The sequence below is a fragment of the Dermacentor albipictus genome, chromosome 10 (genome assembly GCF_038994185.2).
Source record: "Dermacentor albipictus isolate Rhodes 1998 colony chromosome 10, USDA_Dalb.pri_finalv2, whole genome shotgun sequence".
Classification (NCBI taxonomy): Eukaryota; Metazoa; Arthropoda; class Arachnida; order Ixodida; family Ixodidae; genus Dermacentor; species Dermacentor albipictus.
The window spans coordinates 5,754,852-5,782,836 of record NC_091830.1 but is presented as its reverse complement, the minus strand read 5'-3'; the positions used below and the strand labels follow the sequence as shown (position 1 = coordinate 5,782,836).

General features: G+C 48.0%; 1 protein-coding gene across 1 annotated transcript; it reads left to right on the top strand.

Moving 5' to 3' along the window:
* Nucleotides 1-27,963, top strand: BBS1 (Bardet-Biedl syndrome 1). The gene is made up of 13 exons (XM_070527582.1): nucleotides 1-205; nucleotides 2,869-3,107; nucleotides 3,671-3,819; nucleotides 6,000-6,046; nucleotides 7,358-7,399; nucleotides 7,483-7,561; nucleotides 13,389-13,520; nucleotides 15,534-15,758; nucleotides 18,183-18,414; nucleotides 20,028-20,198; nucleotides 22,528-22,802; nucleotides 23,688-23,768; nucleotides 27,481-27,963. Exons 1-13 carry the CDS (start codon nucleotides 51-53, stop codon nucleotides 27,550-27,552), a joined length of 1,899 nt encoding a protein of 632 aa, XP_070383683.1. The 5' UTR covers nucleotides 1-50; the 3' UTR covers nucleotides 27,553-27,963.
* Nucleotides 27,964-27,985: the final 22 nt, after the last annotated feature.

Here is a 27,985-nt window from a genome sequence, read left to right as displayed (position 1 = left end):
TTCTCGGGTCCGCGCTGCGAGTGCTGCAGAGGGGCCTCCTTAAGGCATCGATGCAGCTGCCGCCATCTTCCGGGAAACAAACGCGACGGCTGTTGCCACGACGACGCGCGCATATGTGTTTGCGTGCGGCTCTCCGCCGCTCACTGCTTTCGAGGAAGCGGCGTCAGAAGTGGATGGACATGAGCAGCAGCGCGTCAGCGTCGAGGTGAGAAGTCGACGAGGGTGCATTTCTTGATCGCTGCAGGTGACACGCGAATTACAACGTCGAAGGGAATGCGCAAGTGAAAAATTCGCGCTGCGTTACGAGCGTGTGCCCATCATGCGCATTACAGAGAGGCTCTGCTTATCCAAAAAAACGGTTTCTGAAAAAAAAAGGAAAAAAGATATGTGACCTTCTTGCGGAGGAACCGAAGATTGGCCGAATTGGATTCCACTAGTCGCAGTTTACCTGCGCGACAGACGAAGGGCGCTCGACGTGATTTGCCCGACTGCCTTCGTATGTAATCTGTCGCGCTGTTTAACCACGATGACCTCATTCCAATATTACCTCGAATATTTGAAATGTATTGCCATTGGTCCTCGCGGCGCCGTGCGTCAACCTTTATGCCGTATATAACGGTCGCACTTCACAAAGTGTTACTTAAAGAGAAATAAGAAAGAAAATCAGCGCGTGGCAGAATTGACACATGTTACGTGACATGATAGCTTCGAGGAGATGTATAAGAATACGTAAAGACGACGATATTACAAAGCGCTACGTCTTTGTTTTATACGAAACCAAAGAGCGAGGTTGAATTGAAAAGATGTAACATGTACAAAAACTGAGGAATCAAACAAAAGAAGGAAATAGAAACACCATTTTATCTCAGAATAAAAAAATAATATAAACAGAAATAAAGCGGTAGGAATTGAGTAAAAATGGCTAAGTACCTCGCAAGCACTGTTGTCGGTTAATGTCAAGGAAACTTCGTTGGCCTTCGGCGAGTGTGTCCCTCCGAATATTGCGGGGCGGAAACCTTATCGTATGTCCCTGCTGTTAGGATACGGTAACGCACCAGGGCTCTCTAACGTACTGGTCTTGATGGTAATGTTGACTCCGTTTGTTTGGATCGCATTGTGTGCTTGACGTGAGTGGTGAACTCCATTAGCGGCGACTCGAACAAAGAGTCATTAGGAAGTAGCAGAAGCTTGATGTGGGTGAGTTGGTTATGCATACCTGATGAAATGAGCGCTACGAAGACGCGGACGAAAGAACATTTCAAAACATTTCAAAAAACAGAACATTTCAAAAAACATTTAGTTGGAAGTAGCGCCTTGTCTGTCGTACATGTGTTCTTTCGTCCGCGTCTTCGTAGCGCTCATTTCATCAAGTCATTAGGAAATAAAGTTTATCGTTCTCTCTCTCTGTAACGTTTGGATAGCGCTGCGCACAATTCAGTGTAGCTAATTTCTCGAGCCACCGGTTACCTAATGATAACCAGTGAAAACTGTTCCAGGCATTATACCGGACTTACATCACGGTACCTGCGACTTGCGCTAAAAAGATTTGCCAATGTCCATGGCTGCCCAGTTTGCACCCTTGAAAGCTGGCTTTTTCACAATAAAACGTTTATTGTGGAGAAGCGCAGTTCTGCAAATATGAGTATGTTGCATAAAATTATTCAGTTGAGTGAGTGAAACTAATAGAATTAACAAAGTAGCTGCAAGCTTCGTTATACACAAGCAGCTAAATAAATACAACCACATCAATCAGTAGAACATGGGCCCTGTAAATCCAGAAACAACGCCACCAGGTCAGGGGGCACCCGATTGCATTGGTTGAATTCATACGTATACGTAACACCAGCTAAACGAAATTTTATTAAGCCTTCTGCACCTTCTTATTCCCATGCTACTGACACACAGATAAGGTTTTTTATCTCTGATAAGGCTTTTTAGCTCTGAAACATTACTCACCGCGCTTACCCGGTTGGCCTGTGGTCGTGCACGGACAAGGACACGCTGTCGCAGCCCATTGCGACTTTCTGAATAGAGTGACCTTATGCAGACTCGTTAAAACACAATCGATCGGTCTTAGGGCGCAGTCATGCAAACTTTTACCAATGTTTTCAGCGTTCTTTGGATATATGTGCTGTGAATGTCTTAGATGCAGTATTTGTAGTGATGTAGTTTATTCTTAGCTTGGTGCAATATATATATATATATATATATATATATATATATATATATATATATATATATATATATATATATATATATATATATATATATATATATATATATATATATATATATATATATATATATATATATATATATATATATATATATATATTGTTACGGTGCATATGGACAGGATATTTGCTTATCGTATAGTGAGTCTACAGATAGCGACTGTTACGGTAACGCGTGTTGTGACTGGACGTTGTCGTGCTGCCGACAAATCACGCGCTGGTATACGTAGCCTCCATGTAGTACAGCAGGCTGTGCCGGAGTTATGCGACGCTTTGTTCAACGGCTATTTTTCATTTCCGCCTTCGTTTCTTTTTGAAATTTCTTAGCGGCTAGAGTTTATTGTTGCGGTTAGGAACAGTGTGCTCTTCAGTAGCCTATGCGTCCAGAATTTCATGATATAATAAACAACCACTGAATGACCGCGCGACACATACTAGGGGAAAGCGCGGAAACAACCGACGAAGAGCTTGCATGCAGCGACGTGGGACTGACTTATGACTAACAATTTATCGTGCCTCGTTCACGATTTCGTGCTACCTTCCGCAAAACTGTCGGTTGTCAGCCATTGTGCGCCTGTTGTTTGCGCTGTCCCCATAAGTGTCTGTACACTAGCTCACCCTGGCGGGCTCGCAGTGGCGGCGGAAGCAACGGCGGCGCCTGGCTGCGCGCCCACCACGACCCGTACGCGTCGCTGTACGCCCTTCCGGGAGGCGTGTGCACGGCCGACGTGCTGGCCGACGGCGATCAGCGGCTTCTGGTGGCCGACCTGCGCAACGGAGGACGCCTGCGCCTTTTCCGCGGGGGACGCCAGCAGCAGCAAGGCGAGCAGGCCCTAGCCGCGCTGCCATGCGGACTGGCTGCCTTTCGCACGGGTGCGTCGACGTCTTGGACTGTCACAAACGGCACATATTGAGCCAAGTTGCCCTCCCATCACTGCTATGCTAAAGGGTCGTGCTGGCGCGTTCCGTGAATTCGTGGTCAGGGGCACAGACGACTGACGAACAAAGACAACCCATTTCTGTGTTGTCCAGTCGTCTCGCCAACCAAATCGCCCGGTTCGTCATTTTGTTGATTTTCCTTCCGTCAGAACATCATACTCATAACCGTTAATTATAGCAGTAATTGAGGTCCATGAGCTCAGGTTTAGATATCGAAACTACAAAGGTCACATTGAGTTCGCTCATTTGTTACTACGCCAGAGTCACCGCTGTACTCAACGGTGGTGACAACTTGCATCTTGATTCGATCGGTTTAGTACATTGCTTTAACCATGGAAGACAACACCGACGATGAAAAGGACGAGCAGCCTTATATGAAATGTCATTGAACTTGTGTCTCTATGTATCGTGTCTCATCGTCTCTCACCCATCGTTGCGCCCCTACACATACACCAAGTGGCCCAATCTCACTAGAGACTGGCGTTGACACCGTGCAGAGTCCGCCCCACCAGGGCAGCCTCCGTCCGTTGCCGTGGCAGCGGGCTCCTGCCTGTACGTGTACCGCAACCTGCGGCCCTTCTACAAGTTCAGCCTGCCCCACACGGCCGCGGACGAGGAAGAAAAGGAGGCCTGGTCCAAGCACCAGGTACACAACTAGGCCAACATGTACCTTGACCCCACGGCATTGGACTGGGATAGTCGGTGTTCCCTGGTGCTACAAATCACAGCGCTCAACTGGACAAGAAAAAAGGAAGAGAAACGCTTGCCTTCATGCCTCAATTCTTGTCCGGTTGCGCGCTGTTATTTGTAGCCCCATGTACTCGCCGCTCATACTCGAGTACCAGCACATGCCCAGTGAATCAAGTTGGAATCAAAGATGTTCATTGAATATCAGCACCAATCGAGTTGAATATACCTAGTGTTCCAAGTCGGCGTGAAAGAGTTTCATTCAACAGCGGTACATACCCTATCCCGCCTCTACAGTGGCCCATATCGGTGGGAAAGGAGTTCGTTGAAGAGTGGTGCATATGTACACGTCGCCACATACTCAGCCACCCAAGTTGGTCGGACTGTTGGTTTCCAACCCTGTTCCCTCGTCACATCAACCCGATGCGCTACCCATTCGACCAGGGGGAAAATGGTTAGTTACAAACATAGTTGTATCCCGGAGAGTGCGTATAAAGAGCCCTAAAATTGCTAACGCATTGAAAGAGCTTTGAAGTTTATCCGATGCTGGGTGGAATTGAACCCACATCATAAGGTTTCAACAAGTACAGCAACCCGACGCTTTCGCACTGGGCCTATGTGCCGCTTTTTTATGAACGTCTTTTACGGAAACGCTTTCGCGAACTGTGCCATGAATGCATTGGGCATGTGCAGCCCTCTCGGCATGAAACTCTCGCCACTTTGTGTCGCTGAGTATGTGCCACTGGGTGTGCGGCAAGCGAGGGAACAATTCCTAGCGTCCGCAGGTACAGGTGCGCCGCGCCTCTCGTCTCGGAGGCCACACGGGGATTTCTCGACAGCACCATTAGATGGCGCAGCTAGTCCGGAAAGCTTTAGGAAAGAAGCAGGACAGAAGAGCCCAGTTGCTGCGTGACGAGCTTCTCAGCGTTCGCACGCACCGGCTGGTCATACATTTCGGAGGCTACGTGCAGGCTTCGTGGCGGCGCCGCTAGATGGCGCCACGTGTTCTTAGGGAAGCATGAAAGAGGAATCCCGCTGCAGTACGCACCTCATATATACATAATTCGTTTCGACGGTGGCAATGTGTGTGTCGCTATATGATTCAATGCTAACCGCACATTACAGTCGGCAATAATTGTGAGATGGATTCTGCCGAACATTTTATTGACATCATTCATTATCACCAAAATAATAGCTCAACGCGACGACCTTTTCTGCTCTCTGATCAAGCCTTGCAAAGCGTACCTCGTCCACTTATCATGTTTCCAATTGGTCTTCTTTTAAGAAAATTTTGCACCGCGGGATTTGTCACAAGGTCTACTCATATATTTTAAAATGGCTTACGCTTGCTACTGCACTTCAGTAGGAGCGGGCCTTTCTCTCACGCTCATACAATTTTGTTTCGCATTTAGTACAGGGCACGAGACTTCGGACGGCAGGGGGTAGGAGGCCGCTGAATGGATTTGACATCAAACGAAAGTGTTCGGCAGTGCCATCAGTTATAAGCGATAAATCTAAAGCCTCCAAAATCTCGGGATAATAGGCTAAATGATGTCTCAGAGTATCCTTTCGAATAATAAAAAAAAAAACCACTAAAACAGTGCCTTTTGTTCGCCGTCTGGTCTCCTCCAAAATTACTGTTGAGGCCGTGTATAGCAGGCAGCGCGGGTGGAGGTCCGTTTCGAGTACATGGGTGGTAAGCGCGTTGAAATTCGTCCAATAAGGCTCTCCCATGAGGCTGCCCAAGACCAGGATATGCTGTGGCGATTCTAGAATTGGATACCAATTCAACTTAGACTTTCACCACTGATTCTAAATCTGCTTTGTCATTGTGTTATATAAAGAGGACCATCTACTCACAACGGGGGTATATGACAAGAACAGAACAGAATAAAATACGGAAGAGTGGCGAATAATCGCATTATACCCCAATGCCGCTGCAAGCCAAAGTGCGCTGCGTTGTTCAAGTATAACGTGCAAAAGTGCGTGATAATATGGACTAGTAGGTGGAACATCGACTTCCTGTGCTGTTTGTTCGGAATGCCAAGTAACGTGTTTTCTTCGACATGCCGAATTCGGAAGCGCTCGGTCTGAACCCGCGCACCCTCGTTACTCAGTGACTTCCTCGCTGTCGCGCAGGATCCGGCCGATCCGGACGCCCTCAGGGACGCCCTCGAGGCTCTGCGGTGAGTGTCTGCGTCGTTGGCGACGAGTTCCTTCTCGTTCCCTCTGTGCAGCCGCAGTGAACGCACCGAAGCTCGCCCAGTCTGCCGCTAGAGCAGCCGTCGCATCGCTTACGTGCTAAAACCTGACCAACGCTTCGCTCAGCCATTCGGAGCGATGACACTGACACATAACGCTTTACGCATGTGTCAGCCACGTAGGGAGACTTCGCTAGTACAGCCCACTTGCTTTCCATCGACCATAGCATGCCAGCCTCGCAGGTTCCCTACAGCAAAGCTTTCTTTGCAAACTCTCCCGAATTTTCCTGACTGTGGCTGCTGGGTGCTGCTGTCTTGCAGAATAGCTCACACTTAAAAAAAAAAGAAAATACGTGCCCAATAGTTTCTCTGTCCTCCAGCACAGCAGCCCGATGCTCTGACCATTAGGCCACCATTGCACATCTCTTGTGCCAACACCGACTGGCTTTTTGAGGTTGCCACCGCATGTGTCACACTGCGCATAGCATGGGTGCACGAGAGCACATATGCGCATCCCAGTTTCCTTTACGCCAAGCAAGCAGAAATTAAATGGGCACCTTCATAGCATTTCTTTAACCGGTTCATGCAAATTCAAAGATGTGCGTTGGATCTGAATAATTAGTTATTAACTGTATTTAAGGATATTTCGCTGCCTGTAGGTGGCGCCGGACACTCCTCTTCTCTGACATAAAGATTGTGCTCGAAACGATGATAATAACAGAAGCAAACATTACAAAACAAAAGTAGTGACATCATTTATAAATTTCACCGACAAAACAAGTGTTCCTGGGAGTTGACAAAATATAAGTTCTAGGATGGGTGCACTTGCGATCGATGGGTACACTTGCGATGCGTACACTTGCGATCGCAGATAGAAGAAGCATAGAAACACGAAGACTCCAGGGATCATGGAAACTCAATCAAGAACGAAAGAACCGCTCTGTCGAAAGAATTCTCGCAGTTCAGACTTTGATTTCGCACAGAGTATACCAACAGCTTCTTATATAAAATAAAAATAAATAAATCCGATCTTTCAAAGCTTGCACAGTAAAGATTTAATGAAATTCGATTTTTTTTCTAGGCTCTAGCTCAGGCAGAGACCCAAGAGAACGAACGCAAAAGAAAAATAAAGGAAATGAGAAGCCACAACCCGTCGACATTTCTTTATTTCTTATTCTTATTTTTTATATTTTTTGCGTCTCACTTTTCATTAAATGGATATGCAATTGTTAAAAGGCAAACTCCCGTCGAGAAGAAGGAGGGGCATTTTTTCACCGTCATCTATTAAATGTGCAGATCCCAAGGCGGGATGGGCAGATTGACGGCACGGTCTCAGAGGTAAGTGCGCACGCTGCACCCGTACGCCTAAGTGCCATGCGGCAAACGCATGCTTACGGAGAGACGGCTGTATATGCTTTCAGGTTCCTGCTATTGGAGCCGGATGAGGCAAAGGCGTTCATCGAGGCCAACAGGGAATTCCCGCTCAAGCGGCATACGCAGGTCAGGCCTATTTCCCTGCGCAGGCCCGATGCGTCGCCACATCAGGTGGATGGAAGTGGAATAATTTCGCAAATGTTACGAAGCGCCGATCACGTGTAAGCAACGTAAGGCTTAGCACGGCTTTTCCCACACAATGACAGCTTCGGCAGCTTCAAAATACGTGCCAATTTCCGTAAAGACGAGAAAACAGCAGGTACATTGTACCCATGAAACAAGTTCGTCGGGTTCTTGTGACCCACTTTGACTTCATGAGGCGCAACCTTAGTTATACAGCAAATAGTGTTGTTCTGATATTTCGCCCGTTTTCGTGGTCGGTGGCTGGCGGTCGGAATTTCGCCGCCAACACAAAAGGCGCGTTGGTCGCTATCACTAAAGATATCAAAACACTTTTGATGCGAACGCGGTTCTCGCAAAGTTGTGAGTTCTAAGATTACTCAAATGATATTGCGCAACAAAAAACAACACGGACGTAAGAGAGGACGCACCAAGCGCAAACTTTCAACCAAGTTTATTGTACCACTGAAACCGATTTTATACATGTGAAGCAGTGTAGACCGCGCATCCGCTTACACGAAAATGAGCTCGGTTACTTACACTGAATCTTTTATACCACTTTCGTAGGCCTAATGTGAAGCCCCAACCTTGCACCAGAGAACCTACTTTTCCCACTTCTTGGGGAAGCAGAACAATACCCAGATAAAATATTGAGAAACTATGAACATATTCGAAAATAGGAAATTAGGCTCTATATTCTGCACACGTGTCTCTCAGTTAGCATTATTATTTACGAAATTGGATCTTTGAGGCTCACTAAGGTGACTGTTTGGGCCTTTGGTATGACACGAATGCAGCTTTTTGCGCACAAGACCAGGACGAGAGGCTGAGACATACGAGCGCAGACTTACAACATTGTTTCTGCAGGCGGCAGTATTTTCTGCGGACGGCGCACACGTGATGTGTCAGATTCCGCTATATGTGTGGTCACTTGCTTCAAAATAAAACAATATTGTGAGTCTGCGCTCGTGTGTCTCAGCCTCTTCTTCGTCCTCGTCTTCTTGTGCGCAAAAAGCTGCTTTAATCTCTGAGGTGCATCTCGCCTTAAGGTAACGCGGTGTCTAGGCACATAGAAGCTACAGGCACCTTGCACCGGCCAAATAGCACTGCGAATCTCATTTATCACCGTCGCCGCTACAAAGCGTAGAAAATAAGACGACATTCGAAACGAAGACCCCTGCTTAATCATTCGTCTGTACCATTGCGTTTCCTGCTAAAATTACTGGCAGAAATTCTGTTGCTACAATAATTCTGAGCTACCGTGGGAATGATGGTTCTTCCTTTTCCCCTATTTTCATGTTTGTGCGCTTTTTTTCTTCTATTTAAGGATCTTTCCGTCTCCACTTACCCTTTCCCCAGTGCAGGGTAGCAAACTAGACTTTTATCCACCGGTTAACCTCCCTGCCTTTCTCACCTCTTTTATCTCCCTCTATCTCTACATGAATTTGTCTCATCTTCGTGCTTGTGGCATCAGACGTTCTTGCATACTTATAAACATTTATTGGCTGAAATTTCCAAGCAATTATATTTTTTCTAAACGTATGAAGGCAATAGCACTCTACCGTATACGCATGCAACATGCTTCGGTATCATTTATGGCGCCATATATATATATATATTTATGATCACTTTGGAAAGCGACAAAGTCGTTGGGACGAAATTTAGGCAATCTATGCATCCATGATTCCCACGCTCACTGAATCGCCGGGCAGAACCGCCATACTGGTAGATGCCGTATTAGTTCAGCGGGTTAAGCCGGTTCGAAATGCGCATGCGCCAAATATTCCTTCAGTAAGTTTTGTATGGCCTGCGTGTTACGCGAGGAGCTTGAGCTTTGGGTGCACGTGTTATACTTACGCACTCCAATTAGACAGTGGCGTCACGCAGAACCACGTGCATTTGGACACTTGCAGATATCAAGCATGCAGTCCGCGATGAGCAGTCACAGATGTCAGCACGAACATGCCTCGTGTTTCTTTTATTCTGATTCCACCGCTCTGTATAAGCCTGGCGCATCTGCCACCACGTACACCGTAAGAGCAAAGTACATTCGGTCACGAAGGTTTGCGGGACACGGGATTTGTGAAAAAGCGGAATTGCCGCGAGGCATAGGCAAATCAATAGCGTCGAATTGAAAGTTTCAATCTGCAGTAGTCTTCTTCCGGCATGAAAATTAATCGGACTATAAACTAGAAGCGACATGCCTTAGACAGAATAAATTTACATATGTCTTGGAGCCCGCGTCCCGCAAAATTTTCCGGCTGACTGTAACTGTATAGCCATCCTGGCAAGTTGCGTGTTGTTTGAGAGAAACTACATAAGCTCCGAGACATAATTGCCGCTAAAAGAACGCGCTTAAATATACAAGACCCGTAGGAAAACAATAACGACGACATGGGTCGCCGTCATTGCTTTTCTTGTTGTTTTTGTGTTTTCGTCTGCGTCCTTTTAGCGGCGATTAGGTCTCAGAGCACGTGCCAACTGTGTCAAGAAGTTATTCTGAAGCGGCTACTTCTTGCGTAATCGCGCACTATACATAGCACGTGTGCCGCTCAGGAAAGGTCAGGCTTATATCTAAAATTTGCTAGGTGTTTCTATTAGGAAGCTGTAGAAGAAAACATTTTGTCATGCCCAAACAACGCTAAAGCTTTTTACGCTCTATCGCTGGGCGTCGTTAGAGGGGTCAATTCTTTATGTTATTAGAATATGGTCAACATATCTAAATACTCTAAGTACCCTTGGATCGGAAAAGGGCATATGTTATTAAAAAAAAAAAAGCTCTTGCGTGTAAGTGCGGCGACACATGAATCGAGGCAGAAGACACCAAGTTACACGTAAAATTGATCGTAGTATCATTGAGAAGAAATAAAATTCTAGTATGTCCATGAAATGATGAACTGAACACCCTATACAGACCTCTCGAAAGTTAGAACACCATTTTGCTCAATGGATGAACTAACAGTAGACAAGAGTTCTGCGTGCGACACGCACTATATATATATATATATATATATATATTGACCATTAGCTAAGGAAGCAGAACCAGCTGTGTGATAACTTTGCACTAAATCGGTTGCAACTGCTGAGTTGCAACAAACGGAACGTCCAACACGAGTGCGTTATAGTTGAGTCTTAGTAGACAATGGATAAAGTTCCGCAGACAGGAATCCAGCTTACTTGTAAAGAAAAGCACCGACAGATAGGCATGCTCAGTGGTATTAACGACTTTGCGCAATTTTGCAAGTTCAAGGTATACACACAGTGAGACTGCTTTGGCTTTTACCTTGTTCACGTAGGCCTTGACTGCATGGGAGGAAATTCTTGGCGAGAACTCGCGCTTTCTTTTTCACCGAGCGCATCGGAGGCAACACAACAAAGCCACCTGGCTGCAGCTTGGCTTCTATCTACGCATTTGAAAACTGCAAAAGCTGTTACTGGAAAAGAAAAGCCGTACGAGGCCATATGCTGCTCACGCCGTCGTAACCGGGTTTATGGAATTCCACTCGTGCGCGATCGTGTTTATATGGCCTATACAGGTAGGTGCCTCGTGGCAGCTGGCGATTTAAGACGCTGTGTGACGTTGTACTACCTTCGGTATCGGCCCAGGCCGCAACAGGACCGGTGGTAACGTTTCTTTCTCGGAATACAATAAATCACTCGTCATGCCATCCCCGTCACCGGCTTTATTATCTTGCTGCTGTCGTCACACATGCATGCGTGACACACACAATGGCTCGCTTACACGAAACGTTCCATCATGCTGGGAACGCTTAAGGGCCGTTTATAGTCCGACGTAACGCACGCGCGCGCGCGCGCGCGCGCACGCTACGTCACGTCGGCGAAAACGACACCTCTATAGTCGGGCGCACCGGCGCAGCAAACGTAACCGGCGGCTTCCAACGCGCCCCGACGGGCCCGGCGCCGATTTGGCTCCGGAGCCATTCGCGCGTCGAAGTCGGCGGAACTCTCGCACCACAATGCATTGCGCGCGAAGAAAAAGGCGCCAACACAACTCCGCAGACGGCTTTTGCGGACGGCGCGCGACTTGGCGAACCTTCTGCGCATGCTCCGAAGATAGCAGCCGGCGGCGCGCGCGTTGAAGTATAGAGGGGATGGCATCTCGGCTGGCGCAGCGCAACCGACGTAGCGTGACTGACCATGAACGACGCTCGCCCGCGCGCCGATAACGTCGGACTATAAACGGGCCTTTAGCGGGACCCCGAACGACGCTGGACAGCGTCGTCGCACCTCATAATTAGATCGTGGTTTCGGCACGTAAAACTCCAAAATTTATTTTCCATTAATTAATTGTGTTCAACACACGGAAGTCAAGCCTTTGTAAAATCCAAATACTTGATAAAGATAAAGATACGTAGGCGCGTGAGTTGAGGCAGGTGATGCTCTTTCTTGATTTCGGGCCATTTTACGCAACTAAAAAGTATATTTTTTACCCCTTCTGGAACTTGTCTTGTCCCCCAACAATAATCGCCACCTTTTTGCGTACACTTTCGTAAATTAACGCTCTCCGCTCTCTACTTGCCCGTCAGGAGCGAGCCTGTTGTGTTATATCCGGAAAAGTAATCTCAGACACCTAATTTAACCTTACTTTACGCATCTTGCCTTTTACCTTTCGTCCATACGACTTCGGTCAAAGGTCGATAGCATCCTTAGAGAGGGTAAAGATTTTGCCACCCCCACCGTCCGGAGCACCATGTCGCGCTGATACGCGCATGCCGTTCGTGACATGCATGGAGGAAAGCAAAACGATAGGAGGGAGCATACCGCAACACGATTGAAGCCAAACCTGTCGGCCCAACATGTGATCGCACGTCAAAGTACGCGGTGGTTTTGGTGTTCCCGCTCTGCAGGCAGAGCCACGGCAGGGCAGCCAAACGAGGGCACACCGAATAAAATTGGCAATGGCTTAGCTCGGCTATGCCAGGATATACGCAGCGAAAGCTGAGGCATAGAAAGGTTAGTCTTGGTTAATCTTGATTGCAAGTCCAGGTTACTCTGGTTGTCTAGCCATGTTGCGGCGTTTAGCCAGTTGTTCGGCGCGCTGTTCGTCTGTTTCCTGGGCGATTCGTTTCCTCTTCATCTCGTTCCGATGTCGATTCCAGGCCTCCTCCTGCTTAATCAGAATTGCCACCGGCACAGCTGAGCCGACTGCCGGCTCAGCTGTGGCTGCAGCGCACGCAAGCTCGCCTTTTCAATCCTCCGACATGCTATCAGGCATGCGACGCAGCTGGCGAAGCGGGTGGAGGCGAGCGCAACGACGAGGAACGCGATGTGACGAGGAACGCGGTATGACGTCATGTGCCCAGCCAAGGCGAAATCGCAAGTTCGCGGCCAGTAAAGCTTTCACTTTAAAAACTACTGGAATAGCTACTGGAAACCGAACGTCTCAGCAAATTTCGGTTCTTGCTCCGTGATCTCGACGCAAGAGGTCGCGTGCGGGGCCACCACTGTGGCTTCACGGAGCGTTCGCTTGCCAAAGCTGGCTGCGTGACGTAGTGCTCCCTCCTATATTTTTCCTTCCTCCATGGTGATATGGAATAACTGGTAGCTCAGCGTTAAAGTAAGGAAGTGCATGCAAGGTACACGATTACTGTAGTCGTACAGAACAAGCCCCAGAGGGTGAATTTTTTTCTTAAGAGTGTACACGCACCAATGAGCTTACCAACAAACAATAATAAGCTCTATGTGTCGAAGCGTTTCCGCGACGGAAAATCACGCGCAGTTCGAGGTGCACAGCGAAGGCACTTCATGGCAGGTGACCGCCCTGGGCGTGCTCAAGAAGAGCCTGGCGGACGAGGACGCCGCCAGCTGCCTGCTGCTCGCCACCGAGGACGGGCGCCTGTTCGTGCTCGAGCCGGACGCATTCACGCTGCTCGCCGCCGTGCAGGCAAGCGCCGGCTTCTATGCAATCAATCAATCAATCAATCAATCAATCAATCAATCAATCAATCAATCAATCAATCAATCAATCAATCAATCAATCAATCAATCAATCAGTCAATCAATCAATCGTTTATTTAACGTGCCCAAGAACAGCTCTAATGTCTGAGTGCTGGCGCACGGGAAAAAATACAAATGCAGGAAAAAGACGTGAAACATCAAATAGCAAACGACAATTCTGAAAAGGAACAGTTTACAACCAACAAAAGACAACGTGAATTTACAACCGAAAGACGGATAATAAGAACACGAATAATTATTCATTTAATCATTCCTTTACAATGCCCAGGAACAACCTTGACGTATGAATGCTGGCGTAACCCTAACACGTAACAAAGAGAACAGTGAATAAGAACAATTTAGAAAAGAAGAGCGTACATACAACAAAGCGCAAAATAAATATAAAAGAAAAAAGGAGGAGAAGGGCAGTTTAACAAGGTGCAAAACTACAACATAACCATGTAACCCTCGGAAAAGAGTTATGAAAATATCTAGAGTTATGAAAAAATATCAAGATAGCAAGGTAAATAATGCTGCTGCTGCTACTGCTACTACTACTACTAGTATACTACTACTACTAACAATAATAATGATAATAATAATAATAATGTTTCTTTAGATCAGTAAATGTTGATGGCGGGGTACGAACAAAAACGGTCAGTCCTCTTGAGTAAGTTCCTGCCCCCTCTATACAAAACGCAGTAACAAGAGACGACAGACAAATGACAGCGAAATCAATTCAGAGTTCCACAATGATACCATGTTTCTCACAAGGCACGAAGAAAGCAAATTCAGCATAAGCATTAAAGGAATAATAACAGCGCACACTGCAAATTCGTATTAGATGATGTTAACCTCAAATTATGAAGGAACACTTTGTGACTTGGTTTATTAGCTAACGTTGGGAAGGCGAAGCCACAATCAATAATGTGTAAAGTTAATAAGGTGTTTTCGAACAACTGACAAAGTAATCTGAAGAATGTTGATGTCGGAAGGGATTCGTTAGTTTATTATATCTATGGTAACTGGTAACTAATAGGTAATTCTTGTGCACTTTTGAATAAAGAATGTTAATCGGCCGCACTTCTGTAGGAGCAGTGGGAGTCCATCGCGCTTAGAAATCGCTGGGCAGCGCCACGACGGCGCTCCCGGAGGCCGCGAGACGACGGCGATCATCGCATACGCCGCGATAAACAAATCACGGGCAGTGACGCGACCCAACGGTGTCGGTGTTCCGGGCCGGGTGACAAACCCGCTCGAAGACCTGTTCTCCTGTATGCCCTGTCACTGCACTTTTACGCCCTCCCTCATCCACTGCTGAGCGCGGTTCGGGTGTCAGCAGACTGCACTAGACAGTGACTCCGGTCAGTAGCAAGTTTTCTTCCTTTCCTTTTACTTTATTTATCTAGTTATTTAAAATGAACAACCAGCTACTACTACGGTCAGTGGCGCGCGCCGCGTGTGCCGGAAGCAAATGTTTCTGGAATGAGAGGCTCGCCTCCCATAAATGGTTGCTGCAAGCGCAAGTTCCCGTAGCGTCGACCGCTCCTTCGCGTGAGCCTACGATTAGGCAGTAGTCAAAAGCGTATCGCACGGTCACCGTGGATCTCTCTCTCTCTTTCTCTCTTTTTCTTCTTTTTTCGCGTGCTCTGGAGTATACGCGATGAACGCACGGTGATGGAGTTGGACCTCCGCTCGAGTGTCCCGTTTATTTTCTGGGGCAACTGTACATCTGCATACTTACTACTACAAAACGTCAGCAAGTATTGGTCTGTGTCAGGACGTCACGATGATATTGACGGCACCAGGACCGACATTTAGAGACCCAAATTTTGCATTAAATTAACATAGTTATGTAACTGTTTCCCTGCGAGAATCAAATGGTAGAGCTTTTCGAATTTCGAAAACCGTCGTCAGTTATACTCCCTCGCACACGCGTTCGTGGCTCTGCCCGCTGCAGGTTCCGGGCGCCGTGTGCTGCTTGGACGCGCAGGGCGCCTTCGACGTGGACTTCCACGTGGCGCTGGCCACCCGGGACGACCGGCTGCACCTCGTCAAGCGGGGCCACAAGGCGTCGCGCGTGCTCGCCCAGCCCGGGGCGCCCGCCGTGGGGCTCTGCCACCTGGAGCCCGGACAGCTGGTGGCCGCGTGCGCCGACCGACGCCTGCGCGCTTACTCCGTCAAGGTGTGCGGCCGCCCTTGTTTTGCGGGCGACGTTTATTGCGCTTCGTCTCGCCAAATTCCCACGAAACCGCAGTTTTCTAAACGCACGAAGGCAACGAGTTACCGCGCACATGCGTCCATAATCACTGCGTTGTTGGAATTATAGCGCAATATTTTGTTGAATATACTCTACTGCGCTCTACCCATCATTCCCGTGCCCGTTGAACCGCCATAATTGTAGCTCCCGTAGATAATAGAGTGAAAGCGTTCTCTAATAAGGGAGAGCTTATATTGATAGGAAAGACAGAGATATGACTCAAAATAAAGTTATACGATCATCACCATTTAAAAGAAATTAAATTGTGGGGTTTTACGTGCCAAAATCTCGGTCCGATCATGAGGCACGCCGTAGTGGGGGACTACGAAAATTTGGACCACCTGAGGTTCTTTAACGTGCACCTAAATCTAAGTACACGGGTGTTTTCGCATTTCGCCCCCATCGAAATGAAGCCGCCGTGGCCGGGATTCGATCTCGCGACCTCGTGCTTAGCAGCCCAACACTAAGCCACTAAGCAACCGCGGCGGGTATCATCATTTGCTTCTTCTTGCGTCATACTAGTTTCAAGTATCAGTATGTAGGTCTCATGTTTCAAAACCCGGACAGAGTGATTGGCGAAGAGCGTGTGTGTCCACTGATTATTTTATAGACAACAAAACTATCCACTTTCACGAGCACAACGACAAAATAAGATCTGGGCGCGCTCTGTAATCAAAGCGAAATGGATACTGTTTCTAATCAGCCTTCTTTTTAGGCAACGTCAGCCACGGTTAAAACTTTTTAGTAGGATATATGACTAACGACGAGTTTCATATTGCCGCTCATTAGTGGCGCGCCAATCAATTACCTCCCTCCCTCCCTCCCTCCCTCCCTCCCTCCCTCCCTCCCTCCCTCCCTCCCTCCCTCCCTCCCTCCCTCCCTCCTTCTGGTGCAGTGCTTTTGAGGCACCGTGTAAGGAACTCCTGAGCTGCTACAACGCGCACGGGCTGCCAGCTGACAACGCTCAGGCGCCATTATAAACCGACGGTCCCTCTCTCGCACGCGGGAGGCAGCTCACAAAACACTGCTCGACTTTCACACGGGCCTCGCCGCCCGGCTGCTCTACGTGACCTAATAGCGCCGGTGTGCGGGGCTAAGTGTCACTTAACCTCTCTCGAGGGAGTCACTGGACAAGAGAACTAGGGATACCCTTTACCTAGACGCTCTGCTGTACATATGTAAATAGTTTTCTCTACTAGCTCAGGTCAACCTCATCGTCTTCCTTCCAATAAAGTATCCTTCTCTTTATACTCTCTCCCTGTCCTTTTGCAAATTTAACGGTCCCTTTGCTGCTGATTTCTGTTCGGGCGGGAGCAGACTGCGCTAGACACTTACTGCAGCGAGCAGTAATTTTCTTCCCTCCTCTTTCCTTCATTCATTTATTTATGTAAATAAACAACCAGTTGCTACTACTAGGGATAAAGGATGCATAGAAAGGCAGGGAGGTTAACCAGAGATAGTTCCGGTTGGCTACTACTACCAGGGTTCCTCCAATACACCGCTAACGCTAGCTTCTCCGCAATAAGAGCCTTTGTGCCGAGAAGCCCTACTTCGACCTTCCCGCATTAGCAAGTGCATTGCAGCCTCCACGCGTGCGTGTAAATTGGAACGTTTCAAGTCCAACGGTAAATGCCGTTCGAAGTAAATAAATGAATGTGTGAGCAGAGCGTGAACTGACGTGAAAAAAAATGAATGAGCAGAGCGTGAACTGACGAGGACGACTCAGAGAGAACAAGTACAGGACGAGCGGTGACGCGTGTTCCCCCTATGTCGTCCATTTGAGTGCTGTTTACAATGGATAACTTGCAAGTTGCCTGCTTCGACATCCTTCTAATGGCACATTCGACTGGTTACTACTGCGATACAGCTCGCTTCGCAGTGATGCGTAGGCCTCGCGAGATTGGAAACAGAAGAAGCCTGTCCCAGCCGAACGTGCTAGCTCCTCCCAGAGCAACCGGAGTAGCGACGCGACCGAGTTTCTACACGCGAGTCACACTATAATTTTCCTAACACCGCGCAAACTAGACAACTACAACGAGGAACCACGCTAACAACGATACGAGCGCCGACTAACCACGTGTCGTTCATTCAGGAAACACCCATTATACAAGCACAAGCCTACACTTTACGCTCGCGCCAAGCACAGCATCTCATCGTGCATGACGTGCTTTTTAAGTGCGCTATAAAATAGAAGAGGTATTTGGCGAACGCGCAAGTAAGCATCGCCGTCACCTAAGCTAGCCTATCGGCCGGGAAGCCACCGAGCAAGAGTACTCAAAAGTGCACTGTATCCTGTCCCTGCCAAAGCGTTACTTGTGCAGCGGTGACGCGGGAGCGCGTGCCGCGCAGGGCCAGTGCGTGTGGAGCGTGCCGCTGGGGGCCCAGCCGCTGGCGGTGGCAGCGGTGTGCCGGCCGGGCGTGTGCCAGGCCGCGGCCGTGGCGCTCTCCGACCGCCGCGTGGTGCTGCACGGCGCGGCCGACGGGGCGCCGACGCACGTGCTCCACACGAGGGACGCCGTGTCCGCCGTCCACTTCGGCCGCCTCGGGAGGGAGGACAACGCCCTGGCCATGGTTGGCACCGGTCAGCAGTGCCTACGCCGCTCCCTTTTGCGAATTCTCGGCCCTGAAAAAAAAAAAGAACTGCATAAAATTGAGGGGACAGCCCGCACATCTACGCTGAAATTGCGGAAGTAAAGCCAATTAAAAATCAATAATAACGGCATTTCAATTCAATCTAAAGTGCCAATTTTGATAAAAAGCCAATTGGAAATTGAAAATTTTGGGCACGGTTTGCTTTAGGCCTTGAGGCTCGGTCAGTGAAGGCAGAATGTCGATTAAGGTTTGCGTTGGAGCTAGTTGGAATATGAGACTTGTGTTCAAAAAGCAGCGCTGCAAAGTTGATTTGTTTGTTTTAAAAGTGTTTTGTTTTAATAAACAGCTGATAGATGCGCTACGAATGTGCTGTTCTCGTTTCAGTGGTTCAACCTTGCAGCGCTGCTTTTTAAACACAAGCAGAATGTCCTCGTATAGACGTTTATTGAATTAATACAAAGCGTTGATGTCTCGCTTCATCACGTTGTACATGACGTGCCTCCTATTTTGCCGATTCTTCGTGAGATTACTGATTAACAATACTCCGCCTGCCTGAAGTGCTCTCGCGTGTTCCTTGGTGCAGTAATACTAATCTTCAGGTAAGCTTAGCGTAGACTAGCTGTACTAGCTTAACAAGAGAGAAAAAGCTTATGTAAAAAATCAATGATGAGTTGACTTTGTACAATGTTAGTTGTGTCGGTGGTTGTGTCGCTGAAGCAATCAAGCACACCGGCAGGAAAGACAGCGCTGTGTGGCTCGTACAAGGTTTAACAGCACGTGCAGGAACGGTGCAGCAATGGCTTTTACTGCACTTGTTTAGAGGGAATGCGCTTATTTTTGAACAACCTCGAAGACGTCACAGATATTTTTTTTTAATGCGGAAAGAGCATGACCGTGACTTGTAGAAGACTTCATGCAATGAATGCATAATGTTATATGCAGGAGGCGGCACATCTTCATAAGAAGATCTCTATATGAAACTTTATGATGTGTTGTTCTCGGTTGCGCGCTGAAAGGGAAGGCCGACAGAAAAAGGAGAAGTGGAGGATGATCATGCAAAGGAAGCGATGTTATTTTACACCGCCATTAGAGCGCGCATTCGGGCTCCGGTTACTCAAAAAACATAGTTGGGTGCACAACTGCCCTTTTCGAAGTGGCACTGCAGTTGAGTGTCACCATAGTGGCGCATCTCTAACGTCCTGGTCCTACCTAATCCTTCGACATTACGCGAAAAAGCCAAGTTAGCACCCCAGCACGCAAACGTTAGGGAAAAATCTTATTGCAGCAGTGTGTGTTTTGAACGTGATTCCGCGCAATCATGGATGGAAGCTAATAGCTGTGTTGCTCCGTCAGTAGCTCCATCTCGAATGTGCCGAGCCGGGAGGAGGCTACGCGTGTTGAAGGCCACGCCGCACATTACTAGAGTGTGCTAACCGCTCACTATTGGAGACTACCGAGGGGAAGGAAGGATTACATGAAAAAGTACGAACAAGCTCTCAAAGCTGCCACCAGGCCACTTTGTGCCCGTGCGTGGCAGTCCCCTCTTCCTGCGATATCACTCGCGGGCGCGACGCAAGCGCTACAAGTCCTCGTCGAACGCAGGAGGCAGCCTGACGGTGCTGATCCTGCGGCGCAACGCCCAGCTGCTGCAGTCGCCATCCTCGACCCGCGAGGCGCCCGGAGGTGGCGCGGTGGGCGCTCCCCGCTGGAGCCTTCCCAAGAAGACCAAGCTGTTCGTGGACCAGACGATGCGCGAGAGGGAGCACTCTGTCGGTGCGTGGTCACGTGCGCGAGCCGCTAGACGAGTCGCGTTCTTCCCGCTCCATCATTAAGTCTTCACTGGGATGCTCAGTCCCGACATCTCGCGAGCCAGGTTAGCGCGCTGGTCACTCGTCGCCGTGGACAGCCACACTGGACCATGCAGTATACATATCTGTCCCGCAATGTTCGTGTTCATTGTAGTGTCATAATAATAATAATAATAATAATAATAATAATAATAATAATAATAATAATAATAATAATAATAATAATAATAATAATAATAATAATAATAATAATAATAAATTATTCATTTCCCATCAGTCTCATGGAGGAGGCTGAGGATAAAATCAGCTTGACTGAAGCCCACAACCCCCCACTGACTGCCCTTTACAAGGCAGTCAGCAAAATCAAACAAGCTGCTTTCGGTTGCCCTTTTAACGCTAATGCTCCGGACAAGAACTCTTGTCCATTTATGGTGTCGTGTCTGTGGTCGCGCTTTGTTTATCTTAAGCATGTACATACCTGCTGTATGGTGGTCATCGCTTGAAACACGAAGGAAAACCAGAAGCGGGCTTTTTTGCATCAAGACATATAAAGTGGCAAAGCCGCCTTTCAAGGCACCTGCCATAAATGTTAAACATTTCAACATGTTATACATGGTGAAGGTGCGCTTTGCTAAAGGAACATTTTGTCCTCTCTGTTCCTTTCTTCTCCTTCATTATTAAGCGTATATTTCTCTGTTAGCACTAGTACGTATTCCCTAGCATTCAACTGCAGCACACCTTAACCCGCCGTGGTGGCATACAGCGGATATGGCGCTGCGCTGCTCAGCGCGATGACGCAGGCTCGGCCTCGGCGACCGCATTCCGTTGGGAGAGAAATGCAAGAACGCCCGTGTACCGTGAATTGGGTGCAAGTTAAAGATCACCAGGTGGTCAAAGTTTCCGGAGTCCCCGCCACTACGGCGTGTCTCATAATCAGATCGTGGTTTCGGCAAGTAAAACCCCAGAATTAAATTTTTTTGAGACTAACTCACCCAGCAACACATTTTTCTCAAGCATATTTTAAAGTAAGTTGAGCTGTATCAGTAAACTACTGCTTTGCAATACAATGTCACTCGTGAGAGGAGGCTTCATAAGCCAGGGAAGAGGCAACATTGAAAGACGGGTAACGACGCGGCCTTGAAGTTCCCGCACCAGATAGCCGTGACGTGAATTTTACGGCGTCTGCATGGGCCTAGTTATCATTTTGCCGGTAAATATGGCCCGCATTATATTCTAAACAGTCAAAGACTGGACTTGGCAAGTTTCGAGAATCTTTACTGAGCCACAATGCTGGCAGCAGGGCTGGTCCGCGAGTTTGTTGCGCGTGATGCAACCGTTTCGATGTTTATAAACATTGGCACTGGACGGCTTCCAGTTTTGCCCACTGACGTAGCCTGCTAAATTTAGCGGGCAGAAAAGGTAATCGCAAGTAGCAGGAGTGCGTTACAACAGAAGCTCGCCGACTTTCAACTTTTTCCCTGCACATAACAATTTTACGAGTCAAGCTTTCCGTAAGTTATACGAAAAATTATAAGTGCTAGTTAGAGGCATGATGCGTCTTTATTTTACTTGAAAACGTGAAAAGAGACTTTTAGTACATTGAAACAACTTAAAGACACGCATTTTGTTCCAGTGTAGTAGACTGATAAGGCACGTGACCGAAAGTATACTGGGACCGCACACTCACTGCTGCTACCACACGAGCGAAACAATAAGCAGGAGAGACAGCTGCTGTTGTGCACCAGGAGCAGCGCCCCAGCAGAGTGTCACAGCGCTGGGCGCGATGTGAGGAACAGTGGCGTTACGGGAGTCGCGGCTCGATGAAACACGAGACGGGGTTGACGGAAGAGTTGTCGGCAGCGCCAAACGAAGATAGATTTAGCTTGTCCTTTACTGTCCGGTGTACGCGCCACGGTGTCTCTGAATAATAAATACGCGCTCAGCTGATGCACTGATGAGGAGAATCAGCGCAACAAAAATACAACGCGCAAAGGAAGAAAACACAAGAACAGTCCATATAATAGCACAGCTGGCACAGCGGGAACGCGAATGCGTGTTCGCACAAGGCTAGGTTCGTAAACGCTGGCCTAGTTGCGGCAGAGCCGACTAAGCGGACTATACGACGGTGCGTCCACTTAGCTTCGCCCCTTCTTTGCCGCCAAACGCACACTGCGTGTCTTCGGACGCAACGCGACGCTCGACGTACCGTGCATGCGCCGTCGATACCGCGACATCACGACGGCGCGAATGTCCGCACAAGTGCACGACGGGAGCGCGCGCCGCCTGCCTCGCAGCCATGCACCGGGGCTTCCTGCGCGACCTGCAGCGCCTGCGGCTGACGGCAGCGCGCCACTACCACCGCGCCGTGCTGGGAGGTGCGGCGCCCGCACGAGCCGCCGACGGCACCGGAGAAACGGGCCCCGCGCTCGTCGAGCTGTCGGCGCAGGTGCAGGGCCTGGGACCCCGACTTGCCCTCCACGTGCGCCTGCAGTCGTCGCGACCGCTCAGCCGGCTCACCATGGTCGTGCACGGAGACGACCAGTACCGACTGCACAAGCCCGTCATGCAGGTAGACGTCTTTGCCAACAAGTTTCGAAGCTTGACACACAAGACCTGTTGCAGGGCCCCTACGCTCGCACAACTCGAAATTTCAAACGACGTTTATTACGATAGCAATTGTCCGGAAACACGAGGCGCGTTCGTGCAGCCGCCAAGCTGTCCCGGGTGAGAATGCGCATGCGCGACCAGGCCGCACACCCTGTGCTGGAAGCTACGTGATCTGCTGCAGGTACCGACACAGCCGGGGGCTTGAACTTCCCGCCACGTGATTCCCGTGCGCCCAGTTTTGGAGGTCCCGTGATATGCCGAGTTTCGGCGGCGCGGCACTGTTGGAGCGGCAACAGGGAGCGTTCGCTTTGGGAGAGGCACGCCCGGCCGCACCCCGCTGCCGGTGTTTCTCATCACGGTGGCGCTGAGCCGTGCTCCCGCATGGGTTGCAGAAAATAGCGCTAGCCTTTTCTCCTTCCCCTCAAAAACAACTCTCATCACGGTTGGGTTTTGAGCGCGAATGTCCGCGGTCGTGATCGAGTGCTCTTTGTACTAACCAAAAACCACGCGTCTTTTTTACTGTTATTATATTCGCTTACTATCATAAGCACGCGTGACACCACGCATATTTAGGTTTGTAAGCGAATTTGTGCTGCAATTCGTACAGCTCGGCATAAAACTATCAGCCTTACTTCGAGTAATATATAGTCTCATACATTACTATCGCTATCGATGCTTCACATTTCGGGAGAAACTGTGGCTTCCTTCGTTTCTTTCTTTTTGAGGAGATACGGAGGGGGGCTTTGATAAACAACCTAATTAACCGTTTCACAAGCCTGCAGCTAGGCACTTTTTCCGACAGTCCTTTGGTTTCACAGCACGTGTGCTGTGTTCCACCACGCTGCAGGTGGCATACCTGGTTCCAGGCCTTGCTTACCGCTACACCGCAATGGTCACGGCGGATTCCGGCGTGCCCGGAGTACTCAAGGTAAAGTGTGTAGTCCTTCATTAAGCTAGAGCCGGTGTCTTTGCCATTTAGCCCAGGCAGTCAGTTGATTACCTCGAATGGGCCCGCTTACTCCACAAATTCGGAACGTCATTCCATATCTAGGGAAATTAGAACTGGTGTTAAACAAGTTCTACTTGAGTAACTAAAAGGTTCAACTACATTCCTTAATTGATTATTGGTTTGCTGAAATATATCAACTGAAAACTCGCTGTAGTGTATCAAAAGCGCTACTATGAATTTTTCACTGTATCCCGTGCTTAAATCAGAATTTTGGGTATCACACTCGTCGTAGCAAAAGTAAGTCGGACTTTCCAGTTCTATACATGCCGTTTCTTCTAGCACAACCGCTATATCTAGCGGTTTCGCGTTTCCTCCTGCTTCTGCAAACAAAAGCGCAGCACCGCGTCAGTAATTCCGTTTGCGCCATTAAACCCCTTTTAACTAACTATTCGATTTTTTCGGTAGTGTCAGGAATACGCTGTTGCATTGAAGCAGGCGAACAGAAAGCTCTAGTGTTTCCATCTAAAAAACATTTCGTGCTCACGGTATTCGCGACTATAACTCTAGCTTGACTGTCTATTTGAGCAGGTCCTACGTTATGCGGCGCTCACTCGCGCCGGTCCTAAATGTAACGCCATCATCACATGAATTGTTTGGGGCTCACTTGGTGGTTTCAAACCATTACTTTGTGCTGTATTTCTATGCCAAGCAAGAGCGAAGAACATCACAGAAAGGCTTGCTAGCGCACATGCTTGTAACCTGCATATGCTACGTGGCTCTCTCGTTTGGCGCTAAACGATAAAAATGGTGCTGCAATAATAATAATAATAATAATGCTTAAAAGAGAACGCTTCGATTGCAAGCGCACCCCTGCTTTATTCATTAAGTTGCTCGACAAAAATGCTGTTGTTTATTGTGTTCGTGCACTTTTCAGAACATGTTTTCGAATGGTAGAAAAAATATAATGCTGCATACTTGAAGCGCAAAAAAAAAAAAACCAGGGGCAGAGGAAGGGAAGACCAGATAGGACGAGCGCTCTCGTGTAACATAGCGCTCGTTCTCTCTGGTCTTACTTTCCTGTCCCCTTGTTCTTTGTGCAAACTCGTCCAAATCTCAGCTCTTATGATTGTAATTTTGCTTATCAGTACTTTGCTGGGCTGCTTGGTTCATAGGCGAAAAAGGCGGGAAACCATAAACCACCGTACAGAAGAGAACGTCATTCGCAACTAATTCAGAGAAGACAGGTATACTCTTTTAGGGAAGTGGCAGCGTGCCCAGACACACTTGCGTCGAAATCATACCAGATAACAATGGAAGCAACATTGACGACATACATGCTTATTCTAGAATACGCATGATCGAAGAACTGATATCCACTGCTGACTCGCAGACGTATCAATGACGTTCTTTCCTGTACGGTCGTTCCTTCATATAATTTCGAGTCATTATTTTCCGTCATATTAAATATGAAGCTCAAGGCCTTCACGACAGAGGCGCGTGTGCGAAACAACACGCACATTCAGCACGCAGCTCCATTTTCGTTGTGTCCGCGAACATTATGAGTCATTTATTACAGCAGCTGCGAATAAATTCTATTGAAGATTAAGAACAATAATATCAGACATCGTTGATACGGGAGCGCGTTGGCAATGAAAATAAAGCAAATTGAACTTTCACAATGTACAAACAGGCGCCCGTCTGTCTGTACTGCAAAGCTTTTGTAGCTCACCCTATTCCACAGAATTTGAATCATGTAACATACTCCACAAAAAAGTGGTTTCGGTTTTTTTCAGCAACAATCACACAAAACAAAAATATGCACAAATTTGCCTACCGCAGCACACGCACGCTTCTATTCACTGTAGACAAACTTGAACACGCGCGCGCGTGCGGACGCTCGCGCGCGTGTTCCCGGGGAGACAGCACGAGCGCAACTACGTGACTCCGCTACCTACCCTCCTCCTACGTTTTCCTCCCTCGCTCGCTCACCCTGTCAGCGTATGGCGTCAAGAAGAATTACGTAGTCCCAGTTTTCCGTTTTAAGTGGAAGCGATTTCACTGCTGCATAGAAAAGCGAGCGTGCAGCCAAGGATGTTATACACCTTGCGGGCAACAAGCGAAAATTCAGGAACCAGAAATCCAGAAAGTGGGACAACCGAAAACGAAAACTCCGGAAGCGGAACTGGTGTGCATGAATTGGAGAGCAGCGGCACAACTTAGCAACAGCTGCAGTAGCATAGATATAGAGACTTTAAGAGGTGGGGACCTGCTTGCCAGCTGGGGCAGCAAGATAAATGAAGAAAAGATTTATTCAGGGGACTCACATACACCAGGAAAGCTGGCGCAATGTTAACACTTGTCGGTGTAAAAGCTTGCGCCATCGGTGCCACTGAGTGGGACTAAAGCTTTACTGGCAGTCTTTGGCCAGCGAATGGTCCCAGCCATATTGCATCGCGACGTTCCTCAACATTGCCGTTTTACTTCTTAGCAGTCAAGAGCCACTACCTCCTTGCCAACACGGCTCTTTTTGCTATGTGGCCAGTCTGTCTTTACCTTAGAACCTCTTGCCGAATTCTTTGCGACTTCAACTGTTCTGCACTGGATCTGAATTCTTCTGTCTTCGCATGAGGTAGAAGAAAGGAAACCAAGCGCCCGATTTTTATTAGTCGTATCATAAGAAGCCAACAAACAAAGACGCCACTGACAGCATACGGGAAATTACAGGTACTTATTAATGGAATGAAAGAAATGATACATCAATGGAAATGAAAGTGGATGAAAAAACAACGGGCCACAGGTGTATTTGGTGTATCTTCGTATTACGCACGTGATGCTTTTGCCAATTGAGGTACTGCAGCACAGTTTGCCATCCACTTTCTGGGGTATACATGTTTCATCTACTAGAACTAAAGCTGGGAGTGTTAGCCAACGCCACACCTCACGACCTTGACAGTGGATTCGAGGCCTAGCTATGTAATGAATGAGAAAGGAAACAAAGGGCCCGATTTCTATTAATCGTGTCATAAGAAGCTAAAGAACAAAGACGTGAAGGACAGCATAAGGTAAATTACATCTACTTATTAATGGAATTAAAGAATTTCTAAATTAATGGAAATGAAAGTGGATTAAAAACCACTGGGCGTAGGTGGGGCACAAACCCACGTCTTCGCATTACACATGCGATGCTCTTACCAATCGAGCTACCACGGTGCAGTTTTACCATCCACTTTCTGGGGTATTTATGTTTTAGCTACTAGAACTATACCTGGTAGTGTTAGCCAGCATCAGCATCACAACTCGCGGCCTTGACGGTGGATATGGAACATCTTTCTTTTTTTTTGGGGGGGGGGGGGGTTGCTGTCCTTTCATAGTGAACGAATAACAGCGCAAACTGATAAGGATGAGCTGAGAAGTCGGCACAGACATGCGCTGTCACACGTGAGTGTCGCTCTCTCGTCTCGTCCTTGCCACTTTGTGCCGTTATTCGTTCACGCTAAATCGGAACCAACTAGCCCAACAAGCTTCAACAAATTTGTCATTACATGCATCTAGCAACAGAGGAACTACAGTCTTCAGCCTTGCCTCACTATACCATGCTGCCGCTGTAACATTTGGATTCCCCAACTGCTATATATTAATCAGTGGTGACTGAACGAAAGGGAAACCAACTACTGCCGCATATGCAATGCAGGTGGTCGTGGCTAGGCAGACGAAGGTCCTGGCGACAGCTCTGGTGCAGATGCCTGCTCTGGATATGCCTTAGCCGTGCTCACTGGATCGCAAGAGAAAGAGGACCTGACGCAGCTGTTAATATTTTTTCAAATACATGCAATTCTTCAGACTCTTGTTACTATTATAAAGTATGAGGGAAAGTAAACTAAAGGGACTTTTGAGCAAAGGTACATTTATTCTAATCACAGAAAACTGAACCATACATTATTTTTCTACACAACCTCCCTGCACTACAGCACACTTTGCCCAATGTTTCACAAGTTTTTTGATTCTGTCGCAAGAAAAGTTTTTTGGTTGCACCCGTAACCAATCTTGCACCGCATAAATGACTTCTATATCTGTTGCGAATCTTCTTCCACTGAGCACTTCCTTCAATGGTCCAAACATGAAAATCGCTTGAGCCAGGTCTGGACTGTATGGCAGGTGTTCCAGCAATTCGAATCCCAACTCCTTTATTGTTTCAG

Excerpts from the sequence above, each read along its gene's own strand:
- BBS1 (XM_070527582.1), top strand. The coding sequence starts at position 51 with ATGCAGCTGCCGCCATCTTCCGGGAAACAAACGCGACGGCTGTTGCCA. Across the intron at positions 20,199-22,527 it reads CGAGAGGGAGCACTCTGTCG|CCATGCACCGGGGCTTCCTG; the intron begins GTGCGTGGTCAC and ends CCTGCCTCGCAG. Across the intron at positions 22,803-23,687 it reads TGCACAAGCCCGTCATGCAG|GTGGCATACCTGGTTCCAGG; the intron begins GTAGACGTCTTT and ends ACCACGCTGCAG.